The sequence below is a fragment of the Anastrepha ludens genome, chromosome 4, assembly GCF_028408465.1.
Source record: "Anastrepha ludens isolate Willacy chromosome 4, idAnaLude1.1, whole genome shotgun sequence".
NCBI classification, from domain to species: domain Eukaryota; kingdom Metazoa; phylum Arthropoda; class Insecta; order Diptera; family Tephritidae; genus Anastrepha; species Anastrepha ludens.
Window position 1 is genome coordinate 110,487,013 of NC_071500.1, and position 20,442 is coordinate 110,507,454.

The 20,442-nt window shown below is 38.8% G+C and overlaps 1 protein-coding gene across 1 annotated transcript; it reads right to left on the reverse strand.

Moving 5' to 3' along the window:
* Positions 1–12,948: 12,948 nt before the first annotated feature.
* Positions 12,949–19,385, reverse strand: LOC128860600 (uncharacterized). Its single transcript, XM_054098219.1, has 4 exons — positions 19,112–19,385; positions 18,895–19,037; positions 16,643–16,862; positions 12,949–16,452 (listed from the first exon to the last, which is right to left on the reverse strand). The coding sequence occupies exons 1-4, from the start codon at positions 19,320–19,322 to the stop codon at positions 13,202–13,204; spliced, it is 3,825 nt and encodes a 1,274-aa protein (XP_053954194.1). The 5' UTR covers positions 19,323–19,385; the 3' UTR covers positions 12,949–13,201.
* Between the last annotated feature and the right edge of the window lie 1,057 nt (positions 19,386–20,442).

A 20,442-nucleotide genomic window follows, 5' to 3' on the forward strand; every position in this document is an offset into this window, starting at 1 on the left:
TGATGCTGCCACCACTCCATGAACTTCGCGCTCAGATATATTTTTTCGAAAGTAAGTTTTCACAATTTGGAAGCATTGTTCTGGCGTAAAACGATTCATGATAACTTGCCAAAACCTATTGCACAGACACAGTTTGCCATTTTCAGCCATCAAGCTATAGTTATCGTTAACGATAGTTCTCATGCAGTTAAAAAACATCCGATATATAATATAAGTATAAAATTAGTCAGAATAATCAGAACCTAATCTACTAAAGGCATTCTGAAATCCAATTTACCCTTTCCAATTTCTAATTTACAGTTTTTAAAATCCAACTGAAATAGTTTAGTTCTTGAAAAGTTTGAAGTTTATTTGTGTTTTAGTCTCATAAAAATATATTCTTTGAGCAAAAAGTTTTTAATTTTCCTCAGTACTTTAGCCATGGGTCTGTACGTTATCCATATTTTTTGGATTTTCGGTGTTTTGGTTGTTTTTTTTTACTTACTTGAGAATAATTTCCATAGATTGTTTTTTTGGTTTTTGTTTTGTTTTTTGTAAGCGAATTTTCACTGAAATATGAGTTTTTGTAATACAATATTTTCCCCAATTGTAGAGTCAATCAGCTTTAATGTCATTAATTACATTTCATGGAGTTAAATTTGATTACAATTCACTCGCCTGCAAGCAAACAATTTATATTTAAGTATCTAAATGCCACTCGAGAATTGTAATATAACTGAGCAACAAAGCAATTTAAGCCTGGCACCACCAGAAAACAAAAAAAAAATACAAAAAAATAAAAAAAAAACTTTATATAGTCATTTTATCAAGTAATTTTTGCGTTTCTAAGTCAATTGCCTTGTTTCATGAGCTGCTCGGCTCTCAACCCTTCAATCCATTTTATTTGCTCTATTTTACATCTTTCTCTTCTGCTTTATATCTAAGCGAGAGCAGTCATTGTGTTGTTGTACATTTTATTCATTTGGCACCAGTATCTCTGGAGAATGTTTTCATATGCACACATACATACATAATAAATGCAATCCTATGTTAATACATGTAAACCACCTGTCTTTATTGTTTGGTGTCAAAATTGCTAAATGTAATTGATTGGCTTCGAAATTTGGCATAACCACGAAAAGCTCTTCTGTGTAGGTGTGCATGTAAAGTTATGTGTATTTCTTGCATATGTTTTGCATTGTCTACATACGTATACATATATATATCTGCCTACTTTAACTAGCACTCCTCGCTCTGGCCTTCGCATGGGTGACTAATTCTCGACTTTAATCAGCAACAATCGATCGCTTCCTTAAGCCGTGACATTTGTCGTAATTTTCAATAATCCACAAGATTTTAGGTCACTAATCAGTACGGGTATGTGTGTGCTTTGGTTGTTCATTGCGCATATTTAGATGCCTGTTATTAATATTATTTATGAGTTTGACCTATTTGATAACATAACGGGTGTGGTTGGCGTGTTTACTACGTGCACGCCGCAGCCAAATAGGCTATACATCTCAACAATGGCTTAATTTAAAAGTAATTTGTGCGACTTGAAGGACTCTTGCTTACAAAAAAATGAAAACAAAGGATACTTTTTTACGAAAATAGCAATTCGTTGACTTGTGTTTTAAAAAAAAAAAATGATTTTTTCCGCATTTCAACTACTTTCCATAGTTTACCTGTGGGCAACAAGTAAGGTGAATTTGGTTGTAAAATGAAAAATCTTTATTTATTCTTGTAAATCAATTGCATCCCCTTCAAAATAATCCCCTCTCGATGAAATACACTTATGTCAACGATTTTTCCAATCCCCGAAACATTCCAAATCGTCCATTTCCGGTATAGCCATCAGCACCTTCTTCGATTCAGCTTTTATCTCCTCAATCTACTCGAAACGCGTTCCCCGGAGTGGTCTCTTGAGTTTTGGGAATAGCCAAAAGTCACACGGAGCCAAATCAGGCGAATACGGTGGTTGCGGAACGATATGCGTGGAATTTTTGGCGAAATGGTCACGAAGAACGAGTGCAGTGTGAGGCGATGCATTATCGTGATGCAAAAACCAAGAGTTGTTGGCCCATAATTCTGGTCTTTCTAGACGAATTGCTTCACGTAAACGACGCTTAACGCTCAAATAATATTCCTTATTAACAGTTTGGCCAAGTGGAAGGAGTTCATAGTGCACCACACCACGAAAATCGAAAAAAACTGTCATCATGACCTTTATTTTTGAACGACTTTGACGTGCTCTTTTCGGTCTGGCCTCGCCTTTAGCCCGATATTCGCTTGATTGGTCGGTTGTTTCAGGGTCGTAAGCATAAATCCAAGTCTCATCTCCCGTAATGATGCATTTGAGATTGTCCTGATAGTCTGAAAGCATTGTTTCACACACATCAACGCGACGACTTTTTTCCAAGAAATTGAGAGTTTTCGGTACCAAACGAGATTTGACTTTTCGTAGGCCCAAATGGTCTTTCAAAATGGTTTTTACAGATCCTTCTGATATTCCGATCATATCAGTAAGGTCTTTAACAGTCAACCGACGATTATTGAGCACTAACTCCTTCACTTTATTGACGTGTTGGTCATCTGTTGACGTCGATGGTCGTCCGGAGCGCTCCAAGTCATCAACACGTTCTCGACTCTCTTTGAAATCTTTGTACCACTTACGAGTATAAACTTTTTTCTGCGACATGGTCGAATCACCAAATGCCTTCTGCAACATTCTAAACGTTTCCGCAGCCGAAATTTCATTCCGCAAACAAAATTTGATGGCACTTCTCTGCTCAATCAAATCAAATATTGTAAAAATCGAAAAATGCACTCTTGGTCGTTTGGTAAACACAAGCGTAAATATATTACTGATAATGACATTCACATGAAAGTTGGCCCAGATGTTATTAACAGTGCTGCCAACTCATGAAAAAAATAACTAGAGCGAGATTTTAGTCCCGCGAAGTTTGACAAATGAATTCACTTTACTTTTTGCCCACAGATGTATGTATATAACATATAACTTTTTCATTATTTTTCTTTTAATATGTCATATTTCCACTATGAAACAATTTTTTTTACGACGCTTTATCAATTCATTTAGTAAAGGGTTAAATAAACCACAAATTTCATTCATTCTCGCGCCTAAGACCTTTTCAATTGATACAGTGAACACTTTTGGACTACTTCAAGCGTCTGAATCTGCACGATGCTAAACAATAAGGAATGTCATCTAGTCAAAAAAAAAATTGATTTTTGGCAAGTTTTTGGAAGCATTGACAACAAGCGACATATTTAGAGAATTGAACACTTCAAATGGATTGATTTAATATATCACAGGCTGGAGAGAAAGCTACTTCAAATCGGTAAAAGAGTTCATCACTTTATTTCAGCTTCTCTTGTTTCTAACTAGAATCCTTCCTTTTACTCTGACAGAGAGAGTGCATTTTGATTCCTTCATATAAGGCACATCAGCCTCGAAGGAGCACATTGATGGCTATTTGATGGGAATCACCAGCAGAGAAGTGCAGTGAATGCTTTGGCAGGAAATTCCATCTAATGCGGCACAGAAATGGATAAGAGCTCTGAGCCTTAGATATGATTATTAGTATACAAATGAATTGAAAAGTGAGCAGGAAACGAGTGCAGATATATAGTATACGAATCTGGTACCCAGCTTCACTTCAAACTTCATTCAGAACGAAATTTCAGGCTGTGCTCTGCCTCTTTAAAGAACCTATGTCAGCATGTTCTGAGATACTCATGCGGATATCGAGTATTCGAAAGAAAGGTTTTCGCTTGAAATACTTTGTTTCACTGCATAGCTCTTCTTGCTGGCTTTTTTGCTGCTAATCGTATGAATAGCTTTGCCGGTTGTCCTACCTTCTTTGAAGCTTTCAATGTCGCTTTTCGAATTCTACGACGTGTTCAATTGTTCTACGAGGAGTTTTCCAAAGTTATTTATGCAAATTTGCTTTCCTGCCCAGAGCCCTTTTAGAGGGAAATAATGTCTCTAATTTTGACGCGCCACTGCCCTGTACAACAGCCCGCAGCTTCATATTTAATTACTGTAGCTAAACATTCAGCAAAGAAGTCAATAGGAGTATTTGTTCATTTGATTAATATAAAAAAGTTGATATGCGATTTTTTAGGTGGCAGTGCACCGCTGTTGTCTTGCTAACTTATATCTCTTCTCATATTTTAATCTTTTGACTCATTCGAGGTCGAGTATAAGATATAGTTTGAGTGAGTGTGTAAGACTATTAAAGGATATTTTTTATTTGTGTCTTGTCTGTGCACAATAAATTATAAGGGCGATGTGCTAACCCCCAATTATCTCTTTGAGCATTTGAATGTACAGAAAAATATGATCTGCAAAGGGAAACCCTTGAAAATCGTCAGATAGTATTTCGGAACTGGAGTGTGGATACAAACTGATCAACTAATTTTGAATTAAATTTTTAGTACTTAAAACAGTTCACTACACTTTATATACAAAACACATGCATGTGAAGACAACGTGTACTTGCCCAAGCGAGCTCATATATCCCAGATGAAAAAAAAATTGTTTATGTTTACTTATATATCCGCTCTGCTTATATTCCTTTCAAATGTTAACTTTAATGGTGTAGTTTTCCATCCATCCCACCTTCCGAAAATTGGCGTGAAATTGTAGGAAAGAAATTATTTAATGTCTGCTAATCACGCTTGCATTTTTCACATTCGCCACTATTGACAACAATTCAAGGGAAGCCACCCAGCTGCAGAAAAAAGAGGTGAAAAAGAGAGCGATATATAGGAAAAGTGAGAGAGAGAGAAGGAGAGTGAAAGCAAGAGATATTAGTATGAATATGGGCGTATGAATTATTCGACGTACGAACCATATTCGCTGATATGGCTTTACAAAAAATAAAACTAAGAAGAAGAAGAAGCACGAAAATAAATATTGATTAGTTAAATTTTTCAAAAAGAAAATTAAATTAAATATTCTATAAAGGCAATAGCCCTGGTAGCTAGCGCTGTAACCCAACTATAAAATTTTATAATTTCTTATGCATTTAATTCAATTAATAAATAAATATTTTATAATTGTAAGTTGTTTCAATCGCATTGGGGGCGCCCTTTACATATATCGACCATCATATAGATTTTGCTGCTTTGAAAATTGACTGACTCAACAAACTGCATGGCCTTGATTTACACACCAAAATGCTTTTCATTGTACCTGCCGGCGCCTTTTAATATAATAAAAATGATTTTTTTTGGCTTTCCTCACCCCCCTCATTGATGTTTTCCTACACATTTTAATCTAGTTTTTCAGTCACTTTGCTTATCGTCCGCTTGAATGATACCTGTTTTTACGATTTGCCTCTGATGTTCATAATTCATTTATTTTTGTCCCCATCACTTGCCACCCTGCCCATGTTCCATTTATATTTTGCCGATTTGAAGCACGCAATGGTTTTTACGAGTCCTCAAGGAGACAAAGTTCCATCATTCGTCTGAGTTTATCTACTGCCTTGGCCCATATTTGTTTGGCGTTTTTTGCTTTTAAATATTTTATGGGCGACGTGTGACAAGTTAAGTGTCACCTTGTCTGCAGCAGCAAGGACAATGGAAATTATGATTACATTTATTCGGTGTATGCATTTTCATATTGTGCCATGGAAGAGGCGGACTGGTGTTATACAAAGTGTCAGACATAAAAGTTCGCTGTATTCTTTTCACTTTATTTGTAAGTTATTGGTATAATTAGTTGGGCATTTTTATGCGAAGTTAATGATAATGATGAAACTCAGAGAAAATTTAAATGTTGAAAACGCGCTTAGGGGACTTCACAGTAGCCCGCTGGTACAGAAAATTGAGTAATTTTTTTATTTTTTTTTATGTAGCTTCTAATACGATTTATTGTTGAAAATTTAAAACCAATTTTTTTCTTTTTTGAAATTCTATTCCTCCTGTCATTGCACTGGTGAACAGCCCAACGTACCGTTCATTGTTAATAGTTACCTTCGCTTGAAACACACTTTATGGTCTGGAAACATAAAATTTAAGTTTAATGAAGACCTTCGTCCACACTTTTCCGTCCCTCTTGCAGCCAATAGGGAGGCGATTCACTCAGTCCTGTCTTCAGATGCTGCAACGCACCGTTTTCTCCTCGGCAGAGATGTGGGTGATGAAATATCCGCTTGAAACCAATGAGAGAGTGCACTTTTTAGTTGCTGCCGAAAATGACTGCAGTTAAAATCAAACTCATAACCGAGCCTCTCGCTCTATTTGAGCTAAACAGCATCTCTTGAAAGATTGTTCTAGTTTTCGCCCTTCCTAGATACTTCTTATACTTTTTTATTTTTTAACTAATATAAATTCGCGATTGTGCCTATGGTCAGAAAGATATTGTAACCATAGACTAAGTTAAATAAAGAAAATAATTACTGCACAGGAAGAGGAAATAATTAGCAAAGCGTTAAATTCAAAGAGAGCAGTGCTCTGAATTCTCTGCAGTTGTTTAATCAACATTGTCTTTTCCAGCAAGTTGTGATTTACATATAAATATTTTTAGTAGATACAAATAGAAAATACTTGGTGCCTACGACCTTACGATTCCGCCCTATGCTCCGACTAGTAGCGATAATAAAGGCTGATTAATTTAGAGGCATCGGATTTTAATTTGAAATAAAACAACAAAAATTAAATTTACATAGCCCCACCAATAAAAGTCCAAAGGTGTGATATCACACGATCTTGATGGTTAATCCACTGGTTCGAAACGAGAGATGAATTGTTCACCGAAACGACGACGCAGTAAATCCTTTTTTCAAGGGCTGTGTGGCAAATAGCGCCATCTTGTTAGAACTAAATGTTTTGGAGATCACAGGCTTCAACTTTCAGTATCAAAAAGTCGTTTATCATGGCGCGATAGCGTTCACCATCCATTGTTATATTGGCACCAGCCTCGTCTGTGAAGAAATATGGGCCCATGATGCCCCCAGCCCATAGGCCGCACCAAATGTTTGCTTTCAATGGATGTAATGGCTGCTCTTGAATGTCTTCGGCTTGTTTTCAGTCCAAATATGGCAATTTTGCTTACTGACGCATCCATTAAGCCACAAATGGAGCTCATCGCTGATCGCCATAAGTTGGCGTCCTAAAGCGTTGATTTTCGTAATACAATTTTACGATTTACAAACGTTGTTGAGGGTTAAGTTTTTCCTTGACGATATGTCAATGAATACTCAAAAAAATTAAGTATTTAGTTTGACATTAATCACGCATGATCTGCCAAAGACACGGTATTGAAAAAGTACCTTCAATCTGATCTCTCTTTATATGCAGAAAGATATGCTTTTTACTGTAGTTATTTAGTTCTTCTTAAAAATGTGAAATAGAAAAAAAAAAACAAATTAAATTAAAACATATTTTTAGCATTCAAAATGATTCGAGTTTGAGAAAATATTTTTTTTACTTTTGTTTAATTTTTTACTTTGCTTTTCGCTAAATCACTCAGCTTGCGCCGGTCACCAAACATTTTATTGGATTCTAGCAGTTAATGACTGTTACTTACACCTTTAGGCATACCATTCCACCCCCTGCCAACCACTCTTTGCCGAGCCCTCTCCAGCGCCTTTCAGCAGATAATCGCCACTCCCAAGCATTTGCTTTCTTTCGATTTATTTATTTAACTAATGGAACTATTTTTTCACTACATTGATTGCTGGTTCTACTATTTACCTGTACTAACTCCCTATTTCCTGTACTTGCACATTGAAAGAATAATATTTATTTAATATATTATATAAAGTGCTTTCTTTGTGTTCACCATCTAAAATCACGTCCATGCACGTGCGCGTCTACATTGCTTTCTCATTGTCAATTTGTTGCTCTTTTCTTCCTTACTCCCCTTAGTTGGCGCTTAACAGCTATCTCTTTGTTTATTTCATGCTTTTATATGACTTTCTTTCTCTGTTTCGTCATGTTCGTGTCACAAATCGCTTGTGGCTTTCGTACGTGTGGCTTTGTTGTAAGTTGTAGTGCTGCTAATTGATTTTCATTTAATTGGTATTTGTGTGACACATATCCGGCTCACACGACTTTTTGTCAAAATCTTTACTTACTAATAATTGCAAAAACTCAATCATGGCTAATGGTTTTATTCCTTTCTGCACCACTTATGGGGAAATGCTTCAAACAAAAAAAAAAAAAACAGAGAGAAAATTCGTAAGAGAAGGAGTAAGGAGTAAGAAGCAATGATGATATTTGAAACCAGAAAGGGCGGGCTTCAGTTGATTCTTTGCCAGGGAAGCATATGTGGAAAGATCAGGTGGAGAAGGACTTGGCTTCATTTGGTGTTTACAACTGGCGCCGGTTAACACGAGCAAGAAGCGACAGGTGATTTGTTAAACTCGGCCAAAATCGCGTAATCGGTTATCGCGCCAATCAAGAAGAAGCAGAAGGTTTCTGTTTAAGCCGCTCATTGAGAATAATTATTTTTCAAATAAACTACCTATTTAATTTAGTTCTTCGGCTATTATCAAGCAATACTGAAAATGCAGTCAGTAAGGTTTATATCCATTGACTTAAATCAAGAAATGATGGAAGTTTCTTGAGATATTCTGCATTCATTTAAAAAAAGAAAATGCATCCACTAAAAAAAAGAAATGCAAAAAAAGTTTAAGTAGCCCAAGAGGTCTTAGACGTTACCCTATGCACAAACAATAATTCCCAAATAGTCACAAATTGGCTTTTTTAAACTTTTCATTGGGGGGATTTTTAAGTGGCGGGTCCCAAACCCAACGCACAACCAGCTATCCTGAAATGTTTCGCCTTCTTCCCGAACGGATGTTCGGAAGCTACCCAGAGGATACGTGGGCTAATCCCGGCCGTTGTGAGCTGCTTGAACCATATGCAGAAGAATCGCCTGGCCATTCCCAACTGAATGGCGATCAGTAACTTTCCCCACTTGCGTGGGGTCTGGTGGTGAACGAGGACAAAACGAAGTACCTCCTGTCTTCAAACAAACAGTCGGCGCACTCGCGTATCGGCACCCACGTCACTGTAGACAGTTATAATTTCGAGGTTGTAAAAGACTTCGTCTATTTAGGAACCAGCATTAACACCGATAACAATGTCAGCCTTGAAATCCAATGTAGAATCTCTCTTGCCAACAAGTGCTACTTTGGACTAAGTAGGCAACTGAGCAGTAAAGTCCTCTCTCGACGAACAAAACTAACACTCTGCAAGACTCTCATCATGCCCGTCCTAACGTATGGTGCAGAAGCTTGGACGATGACAACATCCGATGAAGCGACGCTTGGAGTGTTCGAGAGAAAGATTCTGCGGAAGATTTTTGGACCTTTGCACGTAGGCAATATCGCAGACGATGGAACGATGAGCTGTATGAGCTTTACGACGACATAGACATAGCGCAGCGAATAAAGATCCAGCGGCTACGTTGGCTGGATCATGTCGTCCGAATGGATACAAACGCTCCGGCTTTGAAAATATTCGATGCGGTACCAGCTGGTGGTAGCAGAGGAAGAGGGCGGCCTCCTCTGCATTGGAAAGATCAGGTGGAGAAGGACTTGGCTTCACTTGGTGTGTCCAACTGGCGCCGGTTAGCACGAGAAAGAAACGACTGGCGCGCTTTGTTAAACTCGGCCAAAATCGCGTAAGCGGTTATAGCGCCAATTAAGAAGAGGAAGTCACAAATTGGAGGGTATCCGACAAGAGATCCTTTTCGGACCACAGCTGGATCCTCTTCGATATTAATCTTAAGCTTGAGAAACCTTTCCCATATAGAAATCCTAGAAGAACAAGCTGGCACACATTCTGTAGAGTGACCCAGTCTAAACTTCAATACTTAAACAGAACCATAACGTCAAGGGAAGACCTAGATAAGAAAGTAAGAGCTTTCGAAACTTCGTTGCGGAAGGACTGAAGCTTCATGTCCTGCCACATATGGCAAAACAACCTATCCTACCTGGTGGAATGAAGATCTAAGTCAACTCAGGAAAATTACCCTACAAAGACTGCCTTAGGGAATACAAGAAAGCAATCAAAGAGGCTCGGACAGAGGCTTGGAGAGATTTTTGTAGTTCCATAGAATCGACCAAAGATACGGCCAGACTAGGGAAGCTTTTATCCAATGAACACTCCTGCCCTTCCTTCTTGAAGAAAGATAACAGAGAGTGGCCAAAATCATCGGCCGACACACTAGAAAATCTTGTAAATACACACTTCCCAGGTAACACAGAATATATTGAGAACAATACTGACAGTGTTCAAACATCCAAAATATCACCCATTATAATCAACCACATCGTATCCCAAGATAGAATATTATGGGCGATAAAAAACTTTGAACCATGTAAGGCAGCCGGTCCAGATGGGATATTCCCAGCCATGCTGTGGAACACTCGAGAAACGACGATTCCTTGGCTGGAGGTCTTTTTCAAGAAAAGCCTTATGCAGGGGCACATACCAAAAACCTGGAGGAGGGTTAAGGTAATCTTTATCCCTAAAGCTGGTAGACGCGCTCATGATACAGCGAAAGATTTCAGACCCATCAGCCTATCCTCCTTCATCCTCAAAACTCTCGAGCGATTGTTGGATGTATATCTCAGGGAAAAGATTACAGACTCAACGATTTCACCATCTCTACATGCCTATCTCAAAGGAAAATCCACAGAGACAGCTCTTCATGAGGTTGTAAGTGCGATTGAGAGGAGAATAGAATACAAGCAATACTCACTAGTCGCTTTTCTCGACATAGAGGGGGCCTTCAACAATGTTACGCAAGATCTATAATTGAGGCTCTTAACATGCTAGGCATAGACATAGGTCTCAACGAATGGATAGAGAACATGCTCAAACTAGAATAATCATCAGTGAGGTAGGCAGCAGCACGATAAAACGCTCTGTCAACAGGGGAACCCCTCAGGGAGGAGTCTTATCCCCTCTGCTGTGGTTACTAGTCGCCAACAACATCCTCACCAAATTTAACCGAAAGGGAATTAAAGTGGTGGCGTACGCGGACGACATAGTGCTTATGGTTTCATGAATGTTTCCAACCACAATCAGTGAAATTATGGAAGGAACTCTGGTATTACTCAGCAATTGGGCCACGGACTGTGGTTTAAGTGTAAACCCGAGAAAAACGGATCTGATGCTATTCACCAAGAAAACCAAGGTGCCAAACTTTAATTACCCAAAACTAAACGGCGTCAGCCTCACGCTAACCAAACAGGCAAAATACCTAGGGGTTATCCTGGACCCCAAACTCAGCTGGAAGTCCAACGTAGAGTAGAGGGTAAAGAAAGCGAATATAGCACTTTACACGTGTAAGAGAATGTTAGGAAAAAAATGGGGTCTCCAACCAAAATTATCCAACTGGTCCTACGCAGCCATTGTAAGGCCAATACTAACATATGCGGCACTAGTTTGGTGGCCTGCAACAGAAAGTAAATACAACAAAACTAAGCTGAACAAGATACAAAGAACAGCGTGTATCTTAACTACAGGAGCGCTTAGCACCAATCCTACTGAAGCGCTCAATGTACTAACACATCTGTTGCCATTAGATTTACACATTAAAACAATAGCTACTTGCAGCGCGGTGAGACTCAGAGACATAGGATGCTGGACAACAAGGCCGTACGGTCACAGCAAGATCCTCCTACAGGGACCCCCGCTGCTCAAAAACGGATCAGACTACACAGTCCCCGACCTCAACTTCAAGAAAGGCTTTACGGTACGTTTTCCACCGAGAGCCGAGTGGAGCAAAGGAGAGGTGGTTGGAAGACACGATATCGAAATTTATACCGATGGTTCTAAGATGAACTGTGGTTTGGGAGCTGGCTTCCATTCGGATCCAATCAACCTATCTCAATCAATTCGTCTTCCTGATTATGCCACCGTGTTCCAGGCAGAACTTTTAGCGATCAGAGAAGCATGCAAATCCCTAGAACTCTACAAGGAAGTTGGTGCAAGAGTAGCTATCTTCTCTGACAGTCAAGCAGCTATTAAGGCCTTAGACTCCAACTACATTTCATCCAAACTGGTCCTACAGTGTAGAGAGGAGCTGAAACTGCTCAGCCATTGGCTTGAAATTACCCTGATATGGGTTCCCGATGACAGTCTCCATCCCACTGAACACACTTAAAGCATCCATAGCTTCACACTATCATGCTTTAGCCGAAAGAAGATGGAAGCAAATACCTACATGTGTTACAACAAAAAACACATGGCCGTCATACAAAATCCAAAGGACGATTGACCTGCTAGGATGTTCTCGGCCAAACATTCCACGTATCACTGCAATCCTTACAGGACATTGGAAAGTAGGGGATCATGCAGCTAGACTCAATCTACCCTTCAATCCCATTTGTAGAAGCTGTCAAGCGGAAGGGGCGAAGGAAAGTCTGTTTCACTATTTATGTGAATGTCCGGGACTAGCCAGGGCACGACTCCGATCCTTCGGTAAGCCTTTCCTACAGCAAATTAAGGAGATCTGTCATCGAGATAAAGGATTTGCTCCTATACTTGGGCGTCACTAAATGGATCTGACTTAGAAACAAAACAAAAAAAAACAAAAAAAAAAAACAAAAAAAAATCGTCATCACACGAGATAGTGGTAGTAAAGCTGGTCACTAATTAGGAGCATTTCAGCTCAGAAATGCTCAACCACCTCAACAACAACAACAACAACAGCCCAAAACTTGATAATTCCATCCGCGAAAGAAAGCTGAAACTGTGCAATACTGTTTACTTCACCTAATGGAAGTCATTCCATTTGTAGGACAATACCACAATGCCCAATATAAATTGTAGGAAAAGCTTGGCCTCAGCACTTTTCGAAGCATCTCAATATTATCTAGTAATCATTTGTTGCGATTTTTCTTAATAAAAGAGCACCCAATATCTCAGAAATGAGCTTTACTTCATCCCCTTTTTATGCGAAAATAAAAACTACAGTTTACTAGTAAAGAAGAACAATTTTATATTTAAGTAACTCTGAGAAATTTGCGAAAATACAAAAGTCAAAGAAATTGAAAGAAAATGGTAAAAATGGTTGGAAAGGTCAATAAATGCGCAATGCTTAACATCAAATTAAAAGGAATAAAAGCAATTTTATTATACGCATAGTAAAATGAAAAACCAGCAATTCAATTAAAAAAAAAAAAAAAAAAACATAGAAAAAATTAATAACTCGTGCTTTTCTCCGTTCTTACACCATGAAATTCTTGGCTGTGTCTTCCTTTGAATCGCTTCGCTCCTCTTCACCCTCCTGCTTTTGTATATTTTCCGTGTCTTGATTGTCCCGTATTTTCTCTTTACTCTTTTTTTTGCCTTTTTTCTCATTCAGTTTTTTCTTTGTCTTTTCCTCCTTCACTTTCCTTCCTTCGTCTGATTTTTTGGGCTTTTTGAAACTATATAAGAACTCAGGATATACAATTAGGAGTAGCAGCAATTCCACTACAAGGGTAATCAAATAGCTGCCTAGGATGAACAGTAGAAACCGGCCATCTAAACTACGTATCAAGAACTCATATTCCTTTCTTTCAGTTTCATAGTTATCCAGATCTGTGTAGCTGAAATATACGAACACTAGTAAAAGTATGACCGCAAATTTTGCTATCCAAATACAGCTGCGCACGAAACGGTCCACCTTAACAATACCATACTGCCAAGGTCCAAAAAGTGGCTGAAATAAGAACCAAGTCATGAAGACGTCATGGTAAGCAGCCTTCACTTTTTTCCATTTATGCGCTATCGAATCTTGTTTTTTGTTGGCATCGCCCGTGTTTGGCACATCGTCGTCTTTGTTGTCAGTGTCCTCGTCTGGTTGCACAGCAATTGGTTTGTCCCCGATCCATTTGCGCACCGTGCAATGTTGCTGCTCGCCATTCTCTAAATCGACAATAGTTATAGACTCGCAATACCACGACGGATAACGCCCACTTTTATCCTGACTTATCATTATCTTCAGTGGTTTTTTCAGCTCACTCACTTTTAGCGGCAAGTCAAGCACGCGAGTTGTATGTGGCTTCAAATGTGGCTGTTCTGGGTTTTGTGTGATGGTATACACGCGTCCTCCCGGCAGCGAAATGAGTACATTCGCCGAAGTGGCTGCCGTCCATTGACCACCGGTCGTTATACGCAGTGCCATATTACACGGCTTATCGCGCTCGTTTTCATCCAGCTTTGCTACCAACTTTTTGTGTTGACTAGTTGTAAGATCGTCCCAAGCGCGTAATAGTAGCCATGTGAACAATAAAATGAGCATTATATAGAATGCCACTACATACCAATTCGTGGGAAGACTATCCTTCAGCACGCGTTCACGCACCACCTCTTCGGCTGTGCTGTAGTAAGAGCGACCCGAAAATATGGACATGTGATGGCAAGAACAGCTAATGTTGTCACTATCTAAATTTATCGACGCTACGCAGCCCTTAGTAAGCCAAGTGGGGTTATTTATGTCCACATTAAACGTCAGGCATTCGTACAATTCCACGGTGAATGCATATTTGGCGCTGTGTTGAATGGTCACGCCTTCAGCAGCAATTAGTGCCACATAACACCAGCCTACTGCGTCGTTGTCATTCGAATCTGTGTATTTGGTGCCCTTATGTGTGGCTGACGCTTTCACTTGTTGTCTACCCGCACGCACTTCTTTCGCATTGGGCAATTTCTTACACTTCACCAGCCAGTCCATATCCACTTCGACTGCGGTGACGTTTATGACAACAGCTGCACCCGCTGGAGCACGCACTTGATAGATAGGCATTTCGTTATTTGCATTCACGAAGCTACGTATCAAAGGTGCCTCTTTAGGTAAACGATCTTGGGCCATTTCAAATGTGATCGGCGTATGGAGTTTGGTGACTTTGCGTTTCAGATCCTCTCTGTTGAACGCGCTGAAAAAGAATACAGAGGTGGTGAGGGGATGTTCAGTGGGATACCACCAGAAAGGGTTAACTTTAAACGAAACCACTTGTGCGGTCATTTCATCGCAGCGCAATTCTGATTGCATACTCTGCAACGTGGCTATCGCAAGCTTTGCAGTTATTACATAATCGTGTGAGACAATGATCAATGGCTCGTCATCATCTATGCCGAAGGCTGACATTTGTACACTCTTCTCACTAATGATAAGCTCTTCATCCCCTTTGTGCACTTTAAGACTCATGGCAGCGCCAATTTCTTCCAATATCTCAAATGACTTGCAAATAGTATCCTTCCATTTAACGACAGGCACTAAAACGCTATCATTGAGGTGATCATGTTCACCATAATATTCAATTAAATGTGCAATTCTAGGCGCCACCACCGCGCGCTCATCGGAAACTCTAACCATTCCACCCTCAAATTCCCACAGCAGCGATTGCACATCTACAAAGTCTTCTGCTTTTTCCGCGAAGTTGGATACTATAGTAATAATTTCTTCGGAAAAATCTACCAACTCCTCTTTATGCATGTCCTCTATTTCGCCAGTTTCAATAACCTTGGAGTAACCTTCAGTAAGTTTGTCAAGAAATTCACCAACCACTTCAACCTTTTCACTTGTTAGATTGCCCAAAGGCTCAATAAGTTCACTCACCATGGTGCCTAATTGCCGTAAGTTAACCAAAGAGCCCACATCAAAGTTAGCAAATGGCGCAAGTATATGTTTAATCGCAGCTAGTCCTTGACTCTTCATCATCAGTGTAGCTTTGACAACGGCGCGCGAGAAATGGCCCCCATGCAATAAATTTTGTAAATTATTCGCTTCCCTTTTCATATATTTTTTAATATCGCTCAACCCCGTTGGTATTATTGCAGGTATAAGTTCTATAGGCATTTCGTATTTAGTACAAGCATTGAAGTGATCGCAAATGCGAATGGTCAGTGCCGACACTTCCCCTACATACACCTCCCAGTGGGGATCAGTGGTCCGATCATATAATAAATTTTCCGCTTTCAGCACATAATACAGTGGTAGATTTGGATCAGTCCAGTCCTGGCAAGAAACTCTAAATAGTGTATCACCGGCTGTGCCGCTTGCGGGTGCAATCGTGCACGTCCCACCCGCTGGTGGATCATTGCGTGTAAAAAGCACTCTAGCCGTAGTAGCCACGCCATCAGCAATGAGTGTGGCATTTAAATAGAACTGTGGCTCATTCGGTGTCAAGAATTTGACCCTACCATTGTGGTTGGTCGTAATATGTTTACCGTCGACTGAGAAGTAGAATGTAAGTGATTCGCCACAATGGCCAATGCAGTCGACTTCTAAAAACATGCTTTCACCTTCGATGTAATGATAATTTATACAATTGCGATGGCACAAAATAAGTAGCGGTATTTTTGTACCATATTCAACTTTGACGTAGATATGGTCACCGCCAATTGCATCCGTAACGGGTGATTTCGTCCGAAGTGTTATTTTATAGAGGCCGCCAATGGCTAAAAGATTGCCGTCAAGTCTGAGTCTAGAAGCTAGGGAGGTGAGAGATAAAAATAAAGAGAGATAGAGAGTGAAAACAAGAGTAATAGATTAATAACAAATTTCTTATTTTTTATCAAAGTAGAAAAAAGTTCAAAAAAGGTGCAAGAGGATGGAAAAAGGTGGAGAGTGAAAAAGAGCGAAATGTTATAGTTTGCTTGTTGGGTGGCAAGGAATACTTACTAGTAGACATTATCTTTCCTTCCTGGCAATAAGTATTCTGCATATCATTTTCTTCGGGTGTACATAGCCATTCATAAAAATAGCGTTGCTTTCCTTTTGGCTGACCGAAATCATAGCTGTGCGAACCATCGAGGGTTATGACTTGCTCCGAGCCAATCGGGATGAGCCGAGCGCCATCAATGTGACTATAGATCCCCAAATTTACGAAATCAATATGGCACTAAAAGAGAAATAAAAATGGAAGGAAGAGAAAAAAAAATAGAAAATATAATAGCAAAAAAGGCAAGGAGAAAAGAGAGCCGAGAGAAGATGCAATAGAAAGGACAAAACGGAAAATAGAAAAGCAAAAAAATGCAAAGGCAAAGGTGAAGATGTAAAAGAAAAGATAAAGGTAGAAATAAGAATAAAAAAAGAAAAAGCGGAATAAGGAAATAGGAGAGAACGAAGGTAAAAGTATGAAAAGTGTGAAAAGAGAAGTAAAAAAAACGAAATAGGAAATAGGAAAAAGAAAACGTAACAAAAGAGTCAGCACAGGGAAAAATAAAGAAATAAAGAGAATAGGGAATAAAAAAAAGGAAAGAGAAAAGAAAACTGAAAAATAAATAAGGAAAAAAAATAAAAGATAAAAAAGGTAAAAGGAACGCGGGAACAGAGAAGCCAAAGCAGAAGAGAAAACATAAAACAAAAAGAGAAACCAGAAAACGAAAAATTGAAAGAAAAAAGCCAAAGAGAAAGGAGTCACAATGTAGATGCAAAGAGAAAATAGACGGAAAGGAATAATGCAGAAGTGACGAGAGAAAAGAGAAATGAGGAAGAATGAAATGGAATAGAGAAAAAGAAAAGTGAAAGTGAAAAAAGGCAAGAGAACAAGGAATGGAGGTAAAATAAAATAGAAAAGTGAAAGGTAAACGAAACAACCTGGAAGAGAAAAGAGAAATGAAAAGAGTAACGAGACAATAGGAAAAAGAAAAGAACAGAGACAAAATGAAAAATTGGAAAAGAAAAAAAAAAACAGAAAAGAGAAAAGCTAAAAGAGAAAAGAAAATAGAGAAAGAGAAAACATGAAGCGAAGACAAACAGGAAATTAATAAAGAGATCAGAAGAAATAAAAAATGACAATTGAAAAAAGGGAAAACCGGATAAGCCCAGAGGAGGAGAAAGTAGGAAATGAAAAAAGGTACATAAGATAATAAAGGTAAGTTAAACACTCTTAAGATTGTAGTGATGAAGGAAATCAAAGTGCCCGTTCAAATGTTCACAATGTGGGCTTTGCTGTCTCTGAGACAAAAAAAGATTCTCGGTTGTTTTACTTTTTGATTTATTGTTCATTAGCTCGGCTTGAAAAAAATGTAGTCTTAATTTTTTTACTCTCATCTGTTGGTTTTAGATCATTTTCTTGGATAGCAAAACAGATTTCGATATCCAATATTTTAATTTAGATGTTTTTTCTTCGCTATTAATACTTTTAAAGTTTTTTAATTCGAACTCGAAACAAAAACTTTGATTCCGAAGAATTTTCTCGCTCAATTTTTCAATTCATCAGCTCAAATTGAACAAGAGATTTTAATATTCATTACCGTCCACTTAAAGTTTTTAGGTCAATAAAAACAATCAATAAATACCATAATTGGTGCGTACACTTCTGTTAGGTGCCTTGCCTCCTATTTGTGGAGTACGTCTTGAAGTTGTTTCATTAATGGAGGGATCTACAGTTTTCAGCCGACTCTGAACGTGAAATGGTTTTTTATGATCAGGTTTTTCATGGCTGAAATACACCCGAAGGTTTGCCATTGCCTGCCAAAGGGCGACCGGTACTATATTAGAAAAAACTTTTTCATTTTGGTGTTTCATGCATGGAAATTCGAACCTATGCACTTCTGACTGGTACTCATGCACCAAGAAAGAAAGATTTTTCTCTCAAATATTTGACTCCCTACTTTTCGAATAGATCGCGCACTCACGAGAATAATTTTTCAGCATTCACAGATGTGTGTTTGTCTTTTCAAGTCCTGGCCGAAAATCATACTCGTACTTATGAGGGAGAGAAATATAATTCCGTACTGATGAAAGAAAAGTAAAACGGTGCCAATTGCTAATGAAAATGGGTCCCAACACTTTTACGTCTTTTACAAGTTTCAAGGACAATTTCCGTAAATTTTTATCCGTTTCACAACCCTTTTTTGGGCAAACTCGTCAATGCCTTTTTCGACAACACATGGCAAATTCTCTTTCGTGACTTTATTTGTACTTACCACACAGCGTTCCTTCGTATGACCATCACTTTTCGTGACTATAACGCGATTATTTTCGCCCTTATTACTAGGTTTAACTGAAACTGCAAACGGCTGCCAAATGACTCGAGGTACATCCGTTTTCCCTAAATCAAGCAGGGTCTCTGAAATAAGTTTAAAAAATGGAACGCTGCCAAGACTAGGATTTACATTCATGCAGCTATGGTAATATACATACCGTCAGTGCCTGTAACAACCTTCCAAGTGTACACTACTGGCCGTCCACATGAATGGCCGATTACTGATATTTCATTCCGTTTACCAACATCAATCCAAATAGGTTTGTCTGCATACTGGCCATGCACACATTTGCAATATGTACAAATATCCTGCAGCGATAATGGCAAATTGCAAAGGCTCAGAATTATTAAAAAGTAAAAGCGATACATTTGTGTAGCTTTCTGATGCGCGCTGATTTGGTAAAGCTGTTGAGAAAATCTAATATTTTAAAAACGTTTGTCTACGAAAACAAATTGAACTGAGTGTAATAAAGAAGACGTAAAAATATTTCCATTCTGTGCCTTGTTATAGAACTTAAAAACTACCTAAGTGGATGAACAAGTGGCAAAATATTGAAAAATACGATCATTACCGAAAGAAGTTCGCCTATTCGCACCTAAGATAACTGAAGACCAAGCCAGTGCTAAGCCAGAAGAAATTCAAAGCAAAGGCAAGGGCAAAGCAAACACAGAAGCCAAAGAAACTTAAAATAAAATAAGTCTAAAAGAATGGTAAACGAAGTGAAACCAGTCCAAAAAAAAAAGCCGAACTGAACTCAATATCAATCCAAATTCACATCCGAGCCTAAACCTAACTCATAACCGAAGAAAATTTAAACTCGGTCTAACTTGAGGATTGTAATCATCATAATTTACTCTAGTTCCTGGGCGATCTTGGCTGAAGCTTCTACACCGACTATGATTTTTTTTCTAAATCCTTCATTTCCAGTCATAATTTGTGCACCGCTATAATGTTTTAGGTCCTCCCCTTTATCGACTGCCTTGCAGATTGCAGTCGAGTGCCACAGATCTCTCCGGGGAAAATTCCGTATGCCTGAGCCAACCCGATTTTCGCCTTTAATGATTGTGGCGACGGGTTTGTTGTTACAGCGTCGGTATAACGGCGAGTTACTTATATAAGTAGTGTAGAGCCACTAAATTTTGAGAATGCGGTGTAGTCCTTTATTTATAAAAGCTTGTGGCTTTCTTCTTTACTAAGCTGTTTCCTATATCTTTCTTTGTGTCGCCATCTGCTGATATTGTTATCTCACTTTCAAGGTATTGAAAGGAATCGAGAAGTTCAATATTATCTCGTTGAATAACGAAATTTGGGAATATATTAGTATTAGTTCTGCTTCCGCTGGCGCTGGCCTATGGCATAGCTTAAATGCTCTCCACTGCATTGCATGATGTCGAAGATGTAAGAAGTTTGATTTTCATTGCTTTGATCCTATGATCCACAACGGAGCTCGAGGAACTATGTTGATGATACTAAGGTTATTTGACGAAC

What these genes read in the sequence shown, in the direction of transcription:
- LOC128860600 (XM_054098219.1), bottom strand. Translation starts at nt 19,322, where the DNA reads ATGTATCGCTTTTACTTTTTAATAATTCTGAGCCTTTGCAATTTGCCA. An exon ending in ATACGAAGGAACGCTGTGTG is followed by an intron (nt 16,863 to 18,894) that starts GTAAGTACAAAT and finishes TTTCTCTTTTAG; the next exon opens with TGCCATATTGATTTCGTAAA. An exon ending in AGGAAAGATAATGTCTACTA is followed by an intron (nt 16,453 to 16,642) that starts GTAAGTATTCCT and finishes TCACCTCCCTAG; the next exon opens with CTTCTAGACTCAGACTTGAC.